The sequence below is a fragment of the Amphiprion ocellaris genome, chromosome 8, assembly GCF_022539595.1.
Source record: "Amphiprion ocellaris isolate individual 3 ecotype Okinawa chromosome 8, ASM2253959v1, whole genome shotgun sequence".
Taxonomy (NCBI): Eukaryota; Metazoa; Chordata; class Actinopteri; family Pomacentridae; genus Amphiprion; species Amphiprion ocellaris.
Genome location: NC_072773.1, coordinates 29,414,280 through 29,435,093, shown reverse-complemented (window position 1 = coordinate 29,435,093; position 20,814 = coordinate 29,414,280). Strand labels below are relative to the sequence as shown.

At 40.6% G+C, this 20,814-nt stretch overlaps 1 protein-coding gene across 2 annotated transcripts; it reads right to left on the bottom strand.

The window, feature by feature from the left end:
• Positions 1-7,324: 7,324 nt before the first annotated feature.
• kcna2b (potassium voltage-gated channel, shaker-related subfamily, member 2b) lies at positions 7,325-17,484 on the bottom strand. Of its 2 annotated transcripts, XM_023278214.3 has the most exons (3): positions 14,916-17,484; positions 13,944-14,083; positions 7,325-13,237 (listed from the first exon to the last, which is right to left on the bottom strand). In XM_023278214.3, exon 3 carries the CDS (start codon positions 13,128-13,130, stop codon positions 11,625-11,627), a length of 1,506 nt encoding a protein of 501 aa, XP_023133982.2. In that variant the 5' UTR covers positions 13,131-13,237; positions 13,944-14,083; positions 14,916-17,484; the 3' UTR covers positions 7,325-11,624. The 2 variants fall into 2 exon arrangements, with proteins under 2 accessions (XP_023133982.2, XP_035807778.2); XM_035951885.2 differs by having other exon boundaries at positions 13,944-17,484.
• Positions 17,485-20,814: the final 3,330 nt, after the last annotated feature.

The following is a 20,814-nucleotide window of genomic DNA, read 5'->3' as shown; positions in this document are numbered from 1 at the left end:
TATTCCCTCTTGTAATACAGGCTGCATAGTCAGTTAAGTTTAAGACAACTAAGACATCTTGAGAAGCCCTGAGAGTTTTAAACGTCTCCAGAGAATTGTAGGAGCTTCAGTAGAAATCAACTGGACCTCTCTTGTAGGTTCTTGAGGATGTTTTACCTCTCATCCAAAAGGTTTCTTCGCTTCTGAGTTGTAGAATTTCTCCAGCTTTCAACACCATACAGCCATCACTACATACGGTAAACATGGGCTGCCATCTGTCTGCATGGATCACAGACTACCTCACCAGGAGACCACAGTGTATGAAACTATGTGACGGTGTGTCTGATCTGATGTGTAGCACATTGGCTGTCTTTTCTCTCTTTTCTCTCACCTCAATAACTGCAGCCAACTTCACACATTCTCTGATGATGCAGCCATTGTTGGTTGTATCTCACAGAATGATGAAAGTGAATCCACAGGGCTCATTTGGCATTTTGTCAACTGGCACAAAGAGAACTGACTCCAAAATTGGATCACTGCAAAGGGTCTCATTGGAGAATGAGACCCTTTGCAGTGAACTGGACACTGTTTAAAACGTTCCATGACACTGTAGTGACATCTGCTCTTGTTTGTACAGTGGTGTGCTGGGGTGGAAGGGTCCTGAATAAACGGATCAGGAATGCCAGCTCAGTGCTGGTGGGGGGTGGGCACTGGACTCTGTGTGGGACGTAGGGGAGACATGGACGATAGCCAAGCTGTCATTAGCTTTGGCAGTGCCTCCCATACAGATACAATGAGGGTCCTGAGAAGCTCCTTTAACAACAGGCCTGTACCCCCATGAAGGTACAATATAGTCTATGCAATCACTTTCAGACAATACGTGCAATAATCTTAGAATTTGCTTAGTAATATAAAAGATATAATTGTCTGTATCTTTATAATGGACACGGCTTATGGTGACATTTCAGTGACAGAAAGATAATGACACAAAAGTAGATGTAGGAGTAGGTTAATCATGTTCAAGGTATTACAAACTGAAGATAAAATAACTGCACAAGAATGTTGTGATTGAGTGTTAAATGTGTTTGTGTGGAAGAAACACAAAGTAGTAGATCAAACTTCCTGGTGGAGACCTATAAAGTAGAGAGGTGACAAAGAGGTTAGTGTTCAAGCCACTTACATAAGTGCAGGCTAAAATTAAACAGGGTTTCTTCTTCTTTTTTCCCTTGTCTTCCCATTTGCTTGTGAATTAGAAAACAAACCAACCACACAAGCAACAGGCAGAGAAGGAGGGATGTCCCAAAACAGACAGTCAGCTCAGTTCAGGGTCATCTGGCTTGTACTTAGAGTATCAGAACACAGCCTCATATTGTCACTATAAGACTCTGCGTGCTGCACTTTTTGTAGCAAACATCTGGCCAAGTCTGGATTGTTTTAACATGGACTTGTAAAATATAAAACTTTCCTTCATTGCTATGTAGCCTTGCGTTTCTTCTGCTTCCCCTTTATTTTTGACAGCTGTATGTGCACCACTTGTTGGCTGTTGCATATTCATCCAAGTACCCATAGTGCATTTTATATGAGCAGTGCAGGTCAAAAGGATACTCCCTGTGGTTGAATGAGATTAGTTTACTGCAGTGCCTCCTGTAATGTTATTCTCGCTGTTTAGATGGATGGGTCTGGCACAGACGCTTCCACAGGCTGACCCTTGGACCTGCACACAGTCTCCGGTGGAGGACGAGAAGCCATCATCTGGCTCCTGGCTGTCTGGGTAGAGAGTCACATGCACAGTAAGGATTGGTTTCCCTCTGCTGGCTGCTAGTAGGACTGCTTCTCAGCTCACACACTCACGTAAGTGTAAAGTGACCAGATTTATCTGTAAATGCAACCAGTTTAAAGTCAGTCTTGGACTGTCAGTTTAAGGATGCACCATTTCCAAGAAAAAACTGCTTGATTGTGATGTAATCCCTCTAATTTTGTCCAGAGGAATATCCCTTTATACTCATCTAAAAGATAAATCCTATCTGTCTGTCTGTGGGGACACTACGTCACGGGTCTCTGCATTTTCATAGTTAGATGGACATAGATTTTCAGACTGCAGCGCACAGCCACAGACCAGTTACATAACATATTTAGCAAAAAAAAATCAAATCTAAAATGAGGAGAGCAGTTTCCATATTTATCCTTCTGTTGTTTCTACCACTCAATAAGCTCATATATCTTTTATCTATTTTCAGTATTATATATAGTGTATTTCAGCTGCTGACTGAACTCTCTGTACATTTAAGCTCTTTCTGAAATTTAAATGTCTTCCTTTTTTAGGTAAGACATACTCTACAACATGTGATGCACTGTTTTCTCACTGACATCCAAGTCTGCTTGTTTCTGACTGTTTATGTGTCTTTCAATCATCTTACTTCATATTCATGAGCAGAGCCATCCTCTTCCAGCAAGCCAGGAGCACTTGTCTCAACAGGCCTAGACTCCTACTCTTCTCTCTCTCACTCACACTTCTTTGTTTTTGTCAGATTTGAAAGCTGTTACTACAAAAAAATTTTCTGCTTTCCCACTGGAGCCACAAAAATAGGTCAAAGAAAGTAGGGGTATTTAACTACTAAGACAGTGCTGGAGAGAAAAAGACATGAAGGGGAAGAGACGGGAGATCTTTGGTGCTTTATGTCAGCTAGGTTTGCTAATACAGTTTTTTCTTATCAGGAGAATGAAAGTCCTCCTTATTCATTGCATTTTTTTTCTGACCCAAGTACTTAGTGATATCTCTGTTAAGTTCCATCCTTGAATGGTGGGGTTTCTATCCTTGTCTTCCCCACTTGGAACTGATTCGAGATGAACAATGAAGCAGGTGAAAAGTCTGGCTTAATCTCTCAGCATATCACAGATTGATTTTTTTTGTCTTGTGTAAGAAGCTATAATTCTGAATGTGAATAAAATGAAGCGATATATTTTATTGGGCTGGATCTGGAACAAATGAGACTAGCCAGATGGAGGGAGCAAATGGGCAATTGTGTTTAAGGTACAAATACTAATGCAAAGTAACCACTGACTGCTAATGCTTTCCAATCAGCATCCTATTATGTAATCCACCTCTGAGGCACACTTGATCAATACACTGAGAGGTAGGAAGAACAAAGAGAAACAGAATCGAACGAAAATGTGTGTGTGTGTCCAGCAGAACTGTGATCTCACATTTGCAAATCTGTTTTCACATTGTGCTTGTGCAAAAACACAGATCCGGACAGAAAATAAATCACACAGTATAGCAAACTTGTGGTTGAACTTGTAAAAGCACACCTGCAGGAAGACATACAAAACCAAAAGGGACCACAGATGAGGGAGTAACAGGAGACCAGGGAGGGATTGTAGAGCATTTGAGCTTATGAATTATTTAAGCGGGTGGGATATTTTAAGCCCCTCATATCATGTCTGTGAGCAATGAGTGGGTGGAGGTAGTGAAAGGAGGAGAGGAAGTGGATATCATTTGCCTTTTTCGCTCACCGTGATAACTGTTACTGTACTTTGCAACACACTTACAGACACACAAAACCTTGCTTCCCCACATGGACACGTAGAATGAACTATAAAAATAATCCTTGATGCCAATCAACACATTTTAACGTTAGAAGAGAATATTTCTCTGTCCTCTTGTGAATGGGTTTATTGCAGCTTTTGGGAGTTCAGATTTTTGTAGGGAGTGGTTTTTGACAGTCTTAATTTCTGTTGCATAACTGCTGGCTTTAAATCACAGAAAAGCAAGAAAAGCAGAACTGAAACTACACTGAAAGAAAAACAAGAAATGTGTGGAAAGTTATTTTTAAAGGCTGACTTTCCTCACAGAAACATAAAAGATGAGGAATATATACTTTTTTTCATCAGCATTTAGTGCAGTTTACCACAAATATTTAAATATGAAACAGTCTTCTGGATTTAATTTTTAAAGTAATAGAAATTAGAAAGACTTTTTTGATTGATTTTCTTTGTTGACAATCTCATATACACAGTATCTAAGTTGCACAGTTCTCCAGTGTTGCACAGATAAGCAGCATTTTTGATCCCAGTTGTGTGTAGACGTTGCCATGTCTCCTTATGGACACTTGAGGGCAGAAAGGATAATAGTAATGAATGACTGAGGAGTAATGCTCCATTGTCTCTCCACTCTCAAGTGGAAAAGTCTTGATGTCCATCTCCTTATTTTGATCCAAATTCACTGCCTGCAGAAACTGGGTAAATTTTACCTCTTCAGGTCATCCATGAAAGCAGCCGGATTTCCAGATGTCATGCTGTTTGTCTACAATTCTGCAATTTTACAGTTTCATTTAGCAGACACTTTTGCATCTGAGAGTGGATACAACACAAGCAAGGATCTAGTCAGGAGAAAACAACATGAATAAGTGCCATAAAACAAGTTCAAGAGTCATAATAGGACCGTGGTGCCTACAGGTGCACCACGGTCCTATTATTAGACGTAATAGGATTTGTATTTTTTTTCCAGTCTGTCAAGTGCAAAGGTGCTCAGTGAAGAGATGGGTTTTTAGTCTTCTCGTAAAGACTGAGAGAGACTCTGCAGATCGAATAGAGTTTGGCAACTCGTTCCACCACCAGGGAACCACAGAAGAGGAGTCTAGCGATCATCCGGCCCTGTTGTGCCTTTTGTTGGCCGAGCGTAGTGAGTTCAGTAGTCAGTTCTAATTCACAGAGTTACTGGTGAAGCTTTTTAATAAAGATGAGTGTCTGATCAAAATAATAAGAAAGGTTTTGTCTGCAGTCACTACTAAGTCTATGTACTTCAGACAAAGCTGGTTGCCTGTTAATATGCAGCAGTGCTAATGCTAAAATGATGCAGTGAGTGTATTCCTTTACTCATTTATTGCACAGTTAAGAATTCTTTGGATATTTAGTTTTCTCAAGGCCACTGCAGTGCCTGATGTGGTAGATTATGTAGTTTAGCTTGTTATACCACACACGGTTTGCTTGTTTTATTTCTAAGTGGCTCATTTTGTTGGTGGCAAATTTAGTACAGTAAAGGCTGAACATATTAATAGCAGTACTTTCAATTTCTGTTCACATGCAGGAAATGCCTCCTTCATATACGTTATATATGGATGTATTTATCAAATTGTGTTCCTGCAAATCAGCTGCAGAAATGAGATGAAGTGAAGAATACAAATTAGCATTCTATACACATCATCTATTAAAAGAGTCTTGATATTACACACTATTTTTATGCATTGTTTATGTTACATCTTTGAATAATATGAGACTGTGTCACTGATATTAAATTGTGACTATCAGAACTCTTAAAATTAACTCACTACAACTGCTATATTGTAGTATACATTTATAATTATATAATGATAGATTAAAAAAAGTATCAACATAAATGCATCTTATCAGATAATATTGAAATTCAGTGCATTGCTGTGTTGGACTATAAGCAAAGATATATGATGGCAGCCAACAGAATGTAGGCCAAAATCATAAATCAGTTAATCTCATTAAACACATTGACAGGCTGAAGCTCCCATGTGGCGTTCTTTATTTCTCATATGTCCACCATTTCATCTCTCAAAATCTATCCATTTTCTCCCCCCATCACCTCTATTATTCACTCTCCATCTCAGCCACACCCTGCATCTGATCATTTAGTAACCTGTGTTCCCCAATCTGTAGAAATACTCTTATTTTGACCCTTTGTCCTTGGATTCAGTGAAAGAAATAGTGATCCAACAAAAAAAAATCTTGGTGGCCCATGATCATAAAGTGCACAATTTACATAGCCTGCTGCCTGTTTGACTATGAATCATGAGCTATAGACCTATAAATAAAAGGCGACCTACTGCGGGTAATATAGGGGGTCTTCCACTGTTAGGACAGGAGTAATGAAAAAAGGGCTTTCCTCTCCTCCACAGACACACACATATGAAATTACATGCGTGCACACAGTATGTACACAGGCTTCCCCTATGGAACTGTGTGTGCTATAAAGAAAGTTCAGGTTGACAGGCTATTAAGTGGGCTGTGTATTAGGTTATAAATCAGCTCATACTGCAATGGCTGAATGTTCCCAGCATGTGAGGTATTCACTTGGCTTATTGGGTGTTGCCTCATACAACATCAGTCCGCTTGTGTTGATGAAAATGGTAGGCTATAGGATTGAAACCACGCGATAAAAGTTATAGGTAATAGAGTATGCACATTTTATTATTTTATTGTGGCCACTGAATCAAATGTAAATAGAGCTACCTTAAAGCATCAATTAAGACAAGAGCAGAGAGCCTCACGTGTTTTAAGACATGATAAAACACAGACGTGTGATATAATTGAAGCTTGGTTGTCTGTCTGTCTGGCTTAAAGTAAACTTGAGAAAAGCGTTTTTTATCAAATGCACTGCTAATCAAACAACAATCAATGCATTAATGCCCATCAGTTATTTGGAAGGCTGCCGGGCTGCTGTCCTTAGCTGACATACTGGAACCCAGTCAACTGAGACATCCAGAGGGAGCATTGGACTCCTCCTAATATATGTCTGGCAGGAGAATGAGATCACCCATTGCATTACTTTGGTGCTTAGAGCTGCTCGAGAGGGGGAGAGAGATGAACACGAGAGAAAATGTGTGGGAAATGAAATGTGAGAGGGGCAAATGATAGAAAGAGGAAAGCGAGAAATAACTCAAGCAGCAGTTAAAGGAGCAGAAGGGTAAAACAACGCGAGCAGAGACAACCCAGCTACGAGGGGAAGTGTTAGACTCGACTACATGGCAGTGATACAAAGAAGTGTTTGTACTTGTCCTACTCTGTGCTGAACCAGAAGTCAAGAGGCTTTTGCTCTCCTCCCTCTTACCTACTCTCCCTGCCTCACTTCCCTCCTTGCTGATTTTATAAATAGGCCACTTTGCCTTCTCAGTAATCCACAGAGAGCATAAGATTCACTTAAGGGGAATAGCAGGACACAAAACCATTTAGGAGGTGAGGGTTGATAGTCCATTCAAATATACATTCTGTAATGGACATGAGAGCAGCTGCACCAGTAGTGCTTTTACCACTGTATAATAAACTTTTTACTGTCTCTCTTGTAGCTTTACTCTTTTGGCTTTCAAAAATGGAAAGTGTTACGTACGTTTTCTTGGGGCACCTTAATACAAGTCATACGATAAGTTGTTCACTGACATTCACTGTCACTGATTTTAAAGTATCATTGATTTCTGTTCTTTAGGCATATAAATTCTAAATTGTGAAATAAATCACAACTGGTTCTGGCTTGCATGACAATTTAAGCATCATTTTGGGACAACATGATCCAAATCCACATGCAAAAAAACACAGCAGTAGCTTGAGGTTATCATAAAGATGTTATTATTGTTATTATTTCTAATACTTTGATTAATTTACAGTTATATAATAATATTCTCTACTGATCAGTTTGTATTCATTTAAAGTCCATGTAAAGGGCATGACAACCATTCAGATCCATTTTTCCTTTGTGTTTAACAATGTACAGTTTGCATCTTGGTTCAGTCTTTTCCATACAATGGCAGAAAAAGCAACTGTTTAACAGATAGCTGAGCACTGACCACCATAACAGCAATACAGTCAAGGGACTGAGGATTATCTAAGTTTCATCCACACATATATGTGAATGGCAGATAGTTGAAGAAGGCAGATAAAGTAGATTAAGTGGAGATGGGTGTCTGGGGTAAATATGTATTAAGACAGATATGATGATGACAGAATCTATTCGACTAAGGCCTGCATGTGTTTTTTTTTTTTTTTTTGTTTTTTTTTTTTAATCAAACCTCAGTCCCTGTACTGTGTGCAGCTCAAAGATGAGCAAAATGCTGACATTCAAATATAAAAACATGGTGAAAAAAACAAACAGATCAGTTTTACAGCGTCTGATGACACAAAGTTGTCATAGAAGTGTGTGTGTGTGTGTATATATATATATATATATATATATATATATATATATATATATATATATATATATATATATATATATATATGTACGTTGTCCCTGGAGCATAACAAAGCTAAGAGCGAATACCCTTATTGTACAACTTTAGTTTTATGAATTCAGCAAGCATACATCTCGATTCCCTACTACAGGAATCTATACATGGCAGAAGCTTGTTTTAAAGCTGAAGCTTTAGGCATTTTAAGACATCATTAAAGCAGCTGTAAGCCTTGGATACATTTACATGGCTACAGGTGTGTAAACCCACCAGCAGCAGGTTTAAGTCCATTGTGACCTTGAAGTCTGATAAAGCCACAGGTAGACGTGTGTCCTGACAGCAGACACGTCCGTAAAGGTTCCTGTTCACAGGCAGTGTGTACACGTGTGTGTGTACACCGGCTGTATATGTTCAAATGCCCCGTGTGTGTATAAATGTCCTCTCATTTGTGTTGTGGAGTACAGAGATGATGTGGCTTTCTTGGTCCAATCCTGATGCTGCCCTGTTGGCTTCTCCAAGAGAGTGCTTTTTATCTTGACAGAGTGTCACTTCAATTGTGTGCTTGGTAACAAGAGCAGAGAAGACAGCAGTCCAGGTCAAGCTTAAAGTGGCATAGGTGGTCCAGTATACAAGAGCAGTTTAGAGAAATACAAGTACACATCAGAGTAAAAGCACAGAAGGGCGTGGGCAGCGTTATCTTACTTTCATTATCCCATTTTCCTTCCCTACATTTCCTCTCCTTCCTTGTATTTCCTCTCTTCCATTCCATGGAACAGGCCACAGATTAGGCTGCACTTTATCTCAAAAGTCAACACATGCTCATAGATCTAATCTGTAGCGAGTGTAGTAACACATTACTTTCAGTTTTGTTGTTTAATATACTATGTGCATGTGTTGAATATATACTGTATAGCACACAGACTGGAAACAACGTGCCTAGATGGGACAGAGTGCACTCACTGAGCACCATTGTCATCCTGATCTGGATTCAAGAAAAGCAGTGTTTTCCAAAACTCCTACCGCATAGTCTCTAAAAGCTACACCCTCAGCCTGCGTGTATCTAAAAGCTCTCAGTTTCTGTCACGATCCCACACTCTTTCTCTCTCTCACACACCCATGCACAGACAACACTGCACACACAATGTGATGGAGCTATATATCAGAGGTTGGGGCACTCAGACAGTTCCTTGGAGCATTATGATACACTTGGTCGAGCAAAAACTCTGACTGACCAGCTATGAATCTCTGGTGCATCCATTGGACTGGCGGCAGATCGTAGCTGTTGTTGTGCTTTGATTATGTGACACAGTTATTTAGGTTGTGACTGCAAAAGACTGTAAAGTCTATAGAAGTGAAGGGAGTGGGATGTTCTTTAATATTTATTAACTGTGGGTCTTAGGTATAGAAATCCCTGATCTGGAGTCCAGAGTATAACTTTAAAGTCTCACCTCACCATGCTGTGTTTTCTACACCTCTCTAACTTAACCTGTTTCCTCTCGTGTTTAAGCTGCTGTTACTCCCTTAATCTACATAACACTAGAGATAACAAATTGCCTCGTGAACACATAAGTATTTTACATGGATTGCGACGCAAGCACTAAACCTCTAGAGACATAGGAATATATTTAAGTCAGTTTGCTGTTTGAATATTATTCATACTAATGCATGCTACAATGACTACTTTACAGGACATGCAGCTCTACAAAAGCAGAATAGCATTTATTTGATAAAAAGGACACGTAAGCTAGGTCCTCTATTATATCGTCACAGTGGACCACTGGAATGATTGCTGAAATTGCATGGATACAAAAAAAAGACAAACAGAACTACTAAGACAAATAAACTGTCTTTTACAACCCAAGATGCAGTGTGCCAGGTGGCAGCATGCAGCAAAAAAAAAAAAATGGGAACACATTTTTGTTAGTTTTAGTTTGTTGCAGAGGCAGACAAAGTTGACTAATTCTGATGTATTTGTTCAGGCGAGAGATAAAGAGGAGTGTAGGCATGAAAGGCTAAAATGATGTGGCAGTAGTTTCGGTCTGATTAGTCATGTTTACCAGTAATGCTAATTGCTAATGGGTTTCTAGATACCATAAGCAAACTTAGAGTAAACTTAGAGGCTGACTTTGCTCCTTATCAGTTAACCAGCAAGACTCAATAATACAAAGCTGGCATTGCTGGAATGACTATAGATGGACCTTAAAGGTCTTATAGATTAACTTTATTTCGTATTTTAGCACTTTAGTTGCAAATCTGTGATTTTAAGCCTTTGGGGTAAATACCATAAAAGCCTTAATTAATTAAACATCAGACTAGTTAACTTTGTTGCCTTAATTCCTAAACTGTGTTGACATTAACTTCTGAAAAACTCACTAAAATGTAATCCATTTGCCCCTTAATCTCATTTTATCTACTCCTACAAACATGGAATGCTATGAAGTCAAGAACAGCAACATCTTTGCTGGGCAGTGGAGTCAAACTGAACACTTCACACTGTACGTCTGTGTCAACGGCAGCTAGAGACACACTTAAAGGTACAGTTAAGAGGATGAACAAATAGGCACTCACTCCAAACACTACAACGAAAATATTCTGTCTTTCATTCTACATTAGGCATAAAAAATATAAAAATATTGGTGAGAATCCCACATTCATCATGTATTAATCATATTACAAAAAAAAATACATAATTACAAATCAAATGAACAGACGTCAAAAAAAACAAGATACTCCATTTAGAGAGATATTTCTGTTGTCAACCTGTTAGTCTGCATTGGTTAGAGACAATAAAAAGGCAGAGTCTTGGCAAGTGTCTACATATGACATGCATACTGTAAATCCACTTGAGCTTCATCAAGAAGAAACGGCAGGAAAAGAACTTGGTGTGCTACTGTGGTCCAGAATTACAGCACAGTCTTCTATCTGTTGGTCCCTACAGAGGCCACTAACTTGTAGACAAGATCTAGTGAGAGCCAAGGGATGAATGGTAGTGTATTTTCTCTGATAGAGAAAGCAAAATAAAATAGAATAAAATTGACCATTTGGCCAAAAAGATATTACTATTATTCTCTCTTTCATTCTCTCTGTTGCTCAATTCAGTGTTGCCCTGATACAACAGCTGTGATCTCAGTAATATGTCTTCCTCTGAGTCAGGACCTTGGCAGTTAGAGCAGCAGATTTTAGTTGTTCTTGAATGCTGATAATATGGCTTGTGTTAATCACAAGGTATTAGGTTAAGTTACATGTAAAAAGGAAAAAGGGTGTCTGATGTAAGTTGCTGTTTCACTTAGCTTCTCTAGAGCAGTTTGAGCACGAAAGTTTAAACTAGTGGTCCCTTTATGTTGTTAGTATTAATTATTAGAGGTTAGGCTACTATTTGGCTACTGTTGCAAGCAGGACAACTATTGTCACATAGGTAAGACTAATGCCATGCAGACACTAACAATGTCCTAAATAAGACGGGTGGCAGTATTCTGATATGCACTGATAGGTCCAAATGATGTAGAAGAACATGGGTTGCGCTCTGTTGACCCTTTCTCCATGTTATCCTCAGTCATCTGCTTGGTGTACTTCCGTACTGGGCCCCATATGTTGGGCAGTACTGGGAGTCACACCTCCATCTTCCTGCTACAGTCTCTGTAGATCCTGGCAAACGCTACCCGCGTACAGTAGCTCACATTATACATCTGTACGCATCTTAGTGATGTTTACATAGTTGGTGTTGGACATGGTGCAGTTCCCTGTTTTCCTGCTCTCTGGTCTGAAGTCCTCAGTGCTATGGTTCACAGCCTCCTGGATCTCCACGTAGTCAGACTTGCTGAGAGTTGATCCACTGCCGCTTCGACCTTCTTTCTTCAGATCATCAGCTGAGCTGGCTTTAGGCACACTTGGGATGTTCAGATACTGTGCCTGTTCCTCACCCTCTGTCTCTCTGTGGTAGAAGTAGTTGAAGTTAGACACAATGACAGGTACAGGCAGGGCGATAGTCAGCACACCGGCAATTGCACAGAGAGACCCCACGATCTTTCCTCCAATTGTTGTTGGGACCATGTCTCCATAGCCTACAGTGGTCATGGAAACCACTGCCCACCAAAAGGCCTCGGGGATGCTGTTGAACTGGGAGTCTTCCTCGTCTGCTTCCGCGAAGTAGACTGCACTAGAGAAGAGGATAACGCCGATAAACAGGAAGAAGATGAGGAGGCCCAGCTCACGCATGCTGGCTTTTAGTGTCTGTCCTAATATCTGGAGACCCTTAGAGTGGCGAGAGAGTTTGAAGATACGAAACACCCTCACTAGACGAATGACACGGAGAATAGCCAAAGACATAGCTTGCTGGCCTCCCGGGCTGTCCTCTGGGCGCTCTGCTAGCTCTGTGCCCAGGGTGATGAAGTAAGGAATGATTGCCACAATATCAATGATGTTCATGATGTTGCCAAAAAATCCAGCTTTGCTTGGACAGGCAAAGAATCTGACGAGGAACTCAAAAGAGAACCAGATGATGCAGAGGGTCTCTACAATGAAGAAAGGATCTGTAAAATATGGTGAGCTGTAAACGGTAGAGGTGCTGTTGGACCCATACTCGAATAGAAACCGATTCATCATTTCTGCATCATCATTTCGGAAAACTGGCAGTGTCTCCAGACAGAAGCTGACAATTGAGATGAGAATCACCATGACAGAGATGATGGCAATGATGCGAGCTGGTCCTGAGCTTTCTGGGTATTCAAACAGAAGCCACACTTGCCTCTGAAACTCATTCTCTGGCAGAGGCCGCTCCTCTTCCTTTATAAAACCTTCATCCTCCCTGAAGATTTCCATAGCCTCCTCACCAAGTTCATAAAACCGGATCTCCTCAGAAAATATGTCCAGGGTCACGTTAACAGGCCGGCGTAGTCTCCCTCCAGATTGGTAATAATACAGAATTGCATCAAAACTTGGCCGATTCCGGTCAAAGAAATACTCATTCCGGAGAGGATCAAAATACCTCATCCTTTTCTTTGGGTCACCTAGTAGCGTCTCTGGAAACTGGGAGAGCGTCTTTAGCTGCGTCTCAAAGCGCAACCCTGAAATGTTGATGACCACCCTCTCGCAGCACTCGTGGTCCGGCTCTGGGTCGTACTGGTCATGAGGCTGGCCTGGATGTGCTGCCGCTTCGTCGGCAGGGTCGCTGGTAGCAACCGTCATGGTGGAACAAGATGGGACCTGCAGCTTTCAGACAAGGTGGGGCCACGCTGGGCCTTGAGGAGATAAAGGCTTCACACACTCGTGGGTTCAAGCACTGGCAGCAAAACCTACAAGATGGGACAGAAAGCAGAGGAAGGCTGACATATTAATATGATTACCACATGCTTCATGTTTTGTATGTGATCAGCAAGGAAACCTTTACTTTCCAACTAAGTGACAGATGTAGATTTTACGAGTGTAGTTCTATTCCATTCATTTCACTAAACCTAACATCTTTCTTCACACTCAAATTGTCAGGATTTCCCAGAAATACATTATTTCCACACCTCCCTGCAGACAGAGAACAGCAAAGAAGATGAAAATAACAAGCAAGGGGGGGCAGAACCATTTGAGCACATTGGCTCCATTGTGTCTATGTGTATTAGGTTATGAGTTCTCCCTCATATGAGCACGCTGCAGGATCAATATGCGAGCCAGTAATACTGTATCCACTCTCACCGGGCTGCAATTACAACCAACAAATCTGATTATACGCTGAGTGCTCCATACAATCTCTGAGATAAATTTGCTCTTTCTGTATGTGCAGTGTGACCAACACTCCCTCCTAAAGCTGAGAGAGAAAAAAAAATTCATCAAGTCATTGATCAAATTAATCGATTATCAGTAGACTATATTTAGGGGTTGACATTACCCCCTGCAGAACTGTTTCAAACTCTAAAGGCCAGTCCACCATGCACTAAGCCTGTTTCAGGTCACAGCCCACAGATGTGATTGTAAAAGCAAAAGTTGCGAATCAAAATCAGAATCTCCTACCTATTTGCACTGGCACTTGTCAGGCTCGTTCACAGTTTGTCCTCTGGGCTCTACAGAAGTGTCCGGTCCAAAGTCAGCCCACCCTCTCAGGTCAAAGCGGCTCCTTTCGGTCAAATCATGTATCACCAGAAGCTCCGGCTCTGCAGCAAGGCGGCAGTGGGGATGGGAGAAGGGGACAAGGTGTGAGGATGCAGGAGTTACCTCCCTCGTCCTCAGTAAACCAGCAGACAGCTACATGTTGTCATGCAGCTACTCTACAGGTTGAAAGCTGGTCAGAGGAGGCGATTGTAGGAGGAAAAGTGAAAAGCAAACATGCTGACAACAGCAAAAAAAAGGAAAAAAAAATACACCCTCCCTCCTCAAAACAACCATGCCGCCGCCAGCAGCAACAACAAATAGCAAACAAAAACAAAAAAAAAAAGGTGATCCTCCAGCCTGGTATCTGCAGAGACGCACGGAGGGAAGGGATGGTTGCGGGAGGCGCTGCTGGCACTGTTTCTACCAGGGAGCACCCATGCTTCAGCAGATTTCATCTAGGGCGAAATCACCTGTTTGACACCCAAACCACTTTGTTTGTTCTTTTAGTTGTTAATCGTTATCTCAATGATTCACTATTTAGTCATGCATCTGCGCGTAAATTCCACCATCCTGTTTTATTTGTTTCTGAATATGAAGACACCAGTGACGCGCATTAGTAAGAAACGGAGACTTATGTTCACTGCCCATAACACAGTACAGTGTTTCATAAATTTGCAGCCAACTTCATGCACTATACTGTTCAAACATGTTGTAGTTGATTGGCAAGCGCGAGTTAGTTTTGGAGAGGCAGGTGCCAGACATGCTCAAGCCATTTGCAGCCCTTAATATCCCGTGTGGATCACGGGCAGCCACAGCAGACTCCATGCATTAAAACAAAGCAGCACAGCATCATTCTGTCAGGCTACAGCATCATAGTGGCATGCAGGAATTCACCGCGATTCGCTCGTTACGCATGTATGTTTTTTTATCCAGTTTATCTCCTCTTAAAAGGTGCCTTGAGGTCGTTCGTCCGCGCCTTCATATTATCTCCAATTCTTCCCTATTTATTGGACTAATCTGTTCGGCGGCTGTGTCATCTCATCACGACTAACTGTTGTCGAGCTGCCGGCTCTTCCCGTGACTCTCATATTTCACCATATTTCACCGTAGTTGAGGTGCGTGGGCTGCAGTTGGGCATTGCAGCGCATACTAAAAGCTCCGTGCGCGCCTCGCCCCATCCCTCTGCGCTCCCCTCTTTTCCCGACACTCCTGTCCTCGCTGTTTCACATTAAAGAGGAAGCGTCGCCCACCACGCAGGGGAAGCGTTTTTAAACAAAACTCGAGGAGAAATAAATAAATGGATACGCGAGAAAACAGATAAAACAGCATTTAGAAACAGAGGCAGATGAAAATATGATATGGATTTCCCTAAATTGCTGTAAATGACTTGGATTGCGCTGTGCCACAACTTGACAGCATGCATGCCCATAATGTGAATTCAATCTGGGTCAATGATACACTGAAGGTAAACAAAATCCAATATAGACATATGTTTTCTTTTGGTCTGCAAGATCGTGTAGGGAAATTCTGACAAATACAGCTGGGAAATGAAGAAATGAAGGAACCAGCAGCTGCAAAACCTGTGCACAACCGTTTCAGGAGAACATCAGAACCCCAGGTCAAGATGCCAGAGCCATCCTTGTGACCCCATGAGTCATTTTAATCAAAATCCTCCTCCATATTCTCATTTGAGCACTTGACTGGGCATGCAGAGTCTTGGATGGCTGCCCCTGTGCAAGCGTTGTCACAATTTACATCTCTACGCACAAATATAGAGTATGCTCAAGCATTAGGGTATAAGATTTGAACTGTGTGAAGGAAAATGTGTGAGCAGCCCAATGAGGTCATTCAAAGGCAGGCACCAGAGTTGTTGATTTTGCTTTGATCATTTACAGGGCTGAATGCTACATCACCATCCTGCAATTACTGTCCAGACCTATTAAGCACACATAGAAAACACACTCTCAAACACAGAGGACTCATGCTAAAAGCTCTTAATGCACTCGCAAACTAGATGAAACTCATACCATTCCAACAATTACGATACAGCGAAATTAACTGGCGCACTTTAGTTTTCCTCCAGTCAGTCTTCCCTGGCCTTCTTTCCTCCACAGCTTTGAAAGTGGGCCAGGTGGAAACCCAGATCTGTCTCCAGGCAGAGAGCAAGAATTGCACATAAGAGAAAAAAAAGAGACTCCACAGCTCTCAGGGGGATACATAGGGGAATACTACATGTCCTTCCCCGTGTGTTCTCCTTGCTCTGCCATTCTCTACGGCGCCCAAGGACAGGTTCAGCACAATATGCAATCCTTCTCCAATCAAAGTGTCAAAATACTGATTAAGATGATGACATGGGGCCACAGGGACTGCAGCAGTAGCTCACTCTGCGTCGAGCTGATAACCAGCTCGCTGCTCTGGCTGAAGGTCTCCATGAGGAGCTATCGACACTTTTACATAAGTAGGCTGATTGATGGCCAGGAACTCTTAAGTCCTCGTCATCTGTGAATGTAAATGAAGAGGGCCCATTTCTAAATGCCGGGCAGTTGAGAGCACGGCCAGCCAATATCCAGTGCCGGGTGTCAGGAGTGGAATGATTCATCATCCACCACATTCACAGCAATTATATATAGCACAGTTTTACTCGTGGTAGGGGGAAGAGGGCACTTAGGTTAGGCTATGGGATGTGAAATTGAGTTTGTCGAGACTGAAAAAGGGGTGAATCCAGGCCTCTGACTGCAACGTTTTATTCAATTCTTGCAACTATACTAACATTTCCATTGTGAACATATTGACAGAGTCATGTTACAGTTCAGCACTTTAAACCATGAATGCTATTTTATTCTGAAACAAAATAAAAGCATTTTATTTAGCTATGCGAAATCCTGTCACCGATCAGCAGTAAGTAATAAACAGTGAATATGCTTTTCTTGTCTATATCATCAGTTGCCACTCTCAGATCTCCTTGGGGAAGAAATTATTTTTGCTTTAGAATATAGGCCTCAACATGACATAACTCTATACAGTTGGTACTTTTTTTTTAGTGATGATCCAAAACACATTATATCAAGTAAAAATACAAAGGAACAATATGTAACATTAGGGAACAAGGAGGTAACAGACGTAACTTGGTCTGTTATCATGGGTTTCCGTATGTATCTTAACTACACTTCATGATTAATTGAATTTGTCCAATCTAAGTATGTTAAGCAGTCTAAAATAAGAAGTTATGAACTTTTATTTTATTGGCATCCAGTTCTCAAACAATACACAGTAACACTGATGATAATTAGACACAAAACATTTATCAACTGTTGCTACAAAAAAACAATAAGACAGCAATAGACACTGAGTTAATGACTGCAGGTAAGCAAACTGAATAGTTAACTGTGATCGTCATGGAAGCAGTTAGAAAAGCGATGATTTATTTAGAATCACTTTGGAATTGAGAAACCAGTGAGATCTTCTGAATTAAGTTGTTTAGCACAAAGAAAGTGATACTTGCATAGTCTTTGAAGTAGCTGCTGGACCAGTGTCGGATGTCAGGAGAAGCAGAAGGGTGTGTCAGTGGAGATCTGCTGGATGAGGCTGGTTCAGAGCCATGGAGACAGAATGACACTTTTACAGAATTGTATCAAAAAAGTGTTCTGAAGTAAAAGTACTGAGACTCAAAGCTCGTGTTTATGAAGAAAAAAAGAAGTGGTTGAGCTGTAGCATTGAAAAAGCCCCAACAAAGACCTTATTGTTGAAGGTAGAGCAATTGTATTTAACAAAGGCAATGCCTAGTTACAGAAATAGAAAGCTTCAGCTGCCTCCCAGTCACTTTCTTTTATACAGAAAGTTTTGGAGCAAAGTTCAAATTGGCATCTAACCAATCAGACATACGCTCACGTCTGGGGTTGGTCTTCAGCTTCAATGTTTATGAGAGGTCAGAGGCCAAATGCTTTTAGAGCTGACGTTACATTAAAATCTTCAACATATAGACGTGATTGTTAAAAGCTGATCGTAATGACAGATATGAAATCCATATTTGAGATTAAACACATCTCACTTCCTGAGATTATAGTGAATAGTGTAATTGTTACACATAGTAGCAAACTTGTATTAAAAATGGAATACAAGCATGTACACATGCATCATTAAGAAAAATAAGCCTCCATTCTCTTCACTGCTGGCTCTGATGACCTGGTGTCAAGGACTGGGTTAATTGTTTCTGGATAATCCCTTGGTGTTGGAATTTAATTTTGTTGCATAGTCTGCTGTTCTATAGAAAGTTATTTTGTTTGTAACAAAAGAAGTCAGGAGGCCAAAGTAAGGAATTGCATGGGTGAAAATATTTAGATAGTCTAAAGCAGTAACAAAAATTACAAACCAGCAAAAATTAGAACAGTGACACTGGATGGGTTACAAGTAGACACAACATGTTGAAGGCATTAAACAGAAATGTCTGTCTTTAGGGTATTAGCCAAAAACAAAATTTGTTAAAACAGATACACTGGTTGTTAATGAACTATTTTTTTCTCCTTGTAGCAATAACTCCGTCAGATTTGAACAGACATTATGTAAAATAAGACCAGAGTCTTCTTATTAGTTATAGCCGAAGAATCATCACATCCATATGTTTATGGCAAATAGAAATGGCTAACAGTGATGTGGTATACTTGTAATGCTGACAACTTGCCAAAATGTGAACAAATATAGAATTTAAAAAAAAATAATTAAATTTTAAATTCTGGCAGAATAGGGATATTTAGGAGTGGTTGACTGTTCCTTGACTATCACCTTGGCGGAATTTCCAAACCACTGATCATAAGCTATATATATATAAATATATATATATTGCATATGTAGTATATATACAGTAGTAATTGTTTTAAACTGTCACATTTTATCCTGAGTGTTGACAGCCCAAAGCCCCTTTGCCATTTTAGATGGTCTGTTCTGCAGTTAGTGGGGTCTCCAGTTCCCCCTCACTTCCAGGATGTGTGAACAAAATGGGTCCTTTGACTGTTTTGTGTTTTTCCGAGTAGACCGGACAGAGCCTCATAGCTTCGGAATTGTTATCAACCATTGACCCCACATAACTTCATCACCCATGTCACAGCCTTTTTCACTATTCAGAACATGTCTTTGTTTCAGACATTTTTTTTCCTTGTACCATTCAGTACAGATGCTGCAGTTGAGTCGGTTACCCAAATATCTTGACAGAATGCCTGAGTTTTTTGAGTTTTACATTGTTTATAGAGTGAATGATGAAGTACAGTGCCTATAAAAACTGCTCATCCCCCTTGAAAATGTTTCCCTTTTATTACATTTCAGCATTAAATCCTGGTCCGTATAATTTGTCTTTTTTTGACATGGAATTTACAAAAAAAAAAATATCTTTCTTGTTAAAGTAATGTCTAATAAAATTCTACCATATAAGATATTTGATTGCTTTAGTATTCAACCTGTTCAAGTCAGTATTTCGTAAATATGCCTTTGCCCGTAATGACAGCATTAAGCCTGTGTGGATAGATCTCAATCAGCATTGCACACATAGACACTGCATTCGTGTTCACAAAAGTGCTCAAGCTCTGTCAGGTTAAACGTGGACTGTTAACCCCAACAGCCCCTTTCAAGTCCAGCCACAAAGTCTCAGTTGGAAATAGGATTGAGCTCTCGGCCACTCCAGAAAATTCCAGAAAATTCTCTTGCCGACTGCTTTAGGTTGTCCTCTAGTATTTCACTATATTTTACTGCATTCATTTTACCCTCTACCTTTACAAGGCCTCCAGTGACTGCTGCTGAGAAGCAGCCCATATCATGATGCTGCCACTACCATGCTTCACAGTAAGAATGATGTCAAGTTTGGACTCATCACAACAAAGAACCTTCAGAGACTCCCACGTGACTTCTGAGGGACTGTAGTTGAGACTTGATATGAGCTTTCTTCAACCGCAACTGTCTGTTTGCCATTCCCATAAAGATTTGACTGGTGAAGAACAGACAACAGTTGTTGTTTGCACATTCTCTCCTATCTCACCTGCTGAAGCCTGTAACTCCTTCAGAGGAGTCATAAATGTCTTGGTGGCCTTCCTCACTACTCTCTTGCACGGTGTCTGAGAGGATGACCGTCTCTAGGGGAACTTTATGCATGAGCCGTATTCCTTCTTTTTCTTTATGAGCATTTAACTGTACTCCAAGGGATATTCAGTGACTTAGACATTTTCTTGTGTGCATCCCCTGACTTATGATTCTCAGTAACTTTCTCACAGAGTTGCTTGGAGTGTTCCTTTGTCTTTATGGCATAGTTACAGCCAGGAGTACTGACTCACCAGTGACTGGACCTTCCAGGTACAGGTGTCTTTATACTACTACTTGACACATTCACTGCATTCAGATGATCTACGTTTCGCTAACTGTGTGGCTGTTGGCTGCAGCCCTGTTGAATCAGTTGAGTCAGTTTAAAGAGGGGGAAAACATCTTCAATCCTATATTTTACATTTAATGGACATTACTTTGTAGAAATCTGTTTTCAGTTTCACATGAAAAGTTCTTTGCAACAAAACAAAAAACAAAAAAAAAAAAAAAAATGAATTAACCATGATTCAGTCTTGACCAATAGTACAAGGGAAAACCTTCCAAAGGCATAATTACTTTTAATAGGCTCTGCATAAGGGAATATAAAGCATTATTTCAATTTACTTGCGATTTAATTCTGAGAAAAAAATCTCTATTTTACCACGTCACAGAGAACAGAGATCAGCTGAGATATATTGTGAGCTGATTGGGATATTTGTATATCAGTGTATGA

Bases quoted from the DNA above. Each gene is read 5' to 3' on its own strand.
- kcna2b (XM_035951885.2), bottom strand. From the start codon at position 13,130: ATGACGGTTGCTACCAGCGACCCTGCCGACGAAGCGGCAGCACATCCA.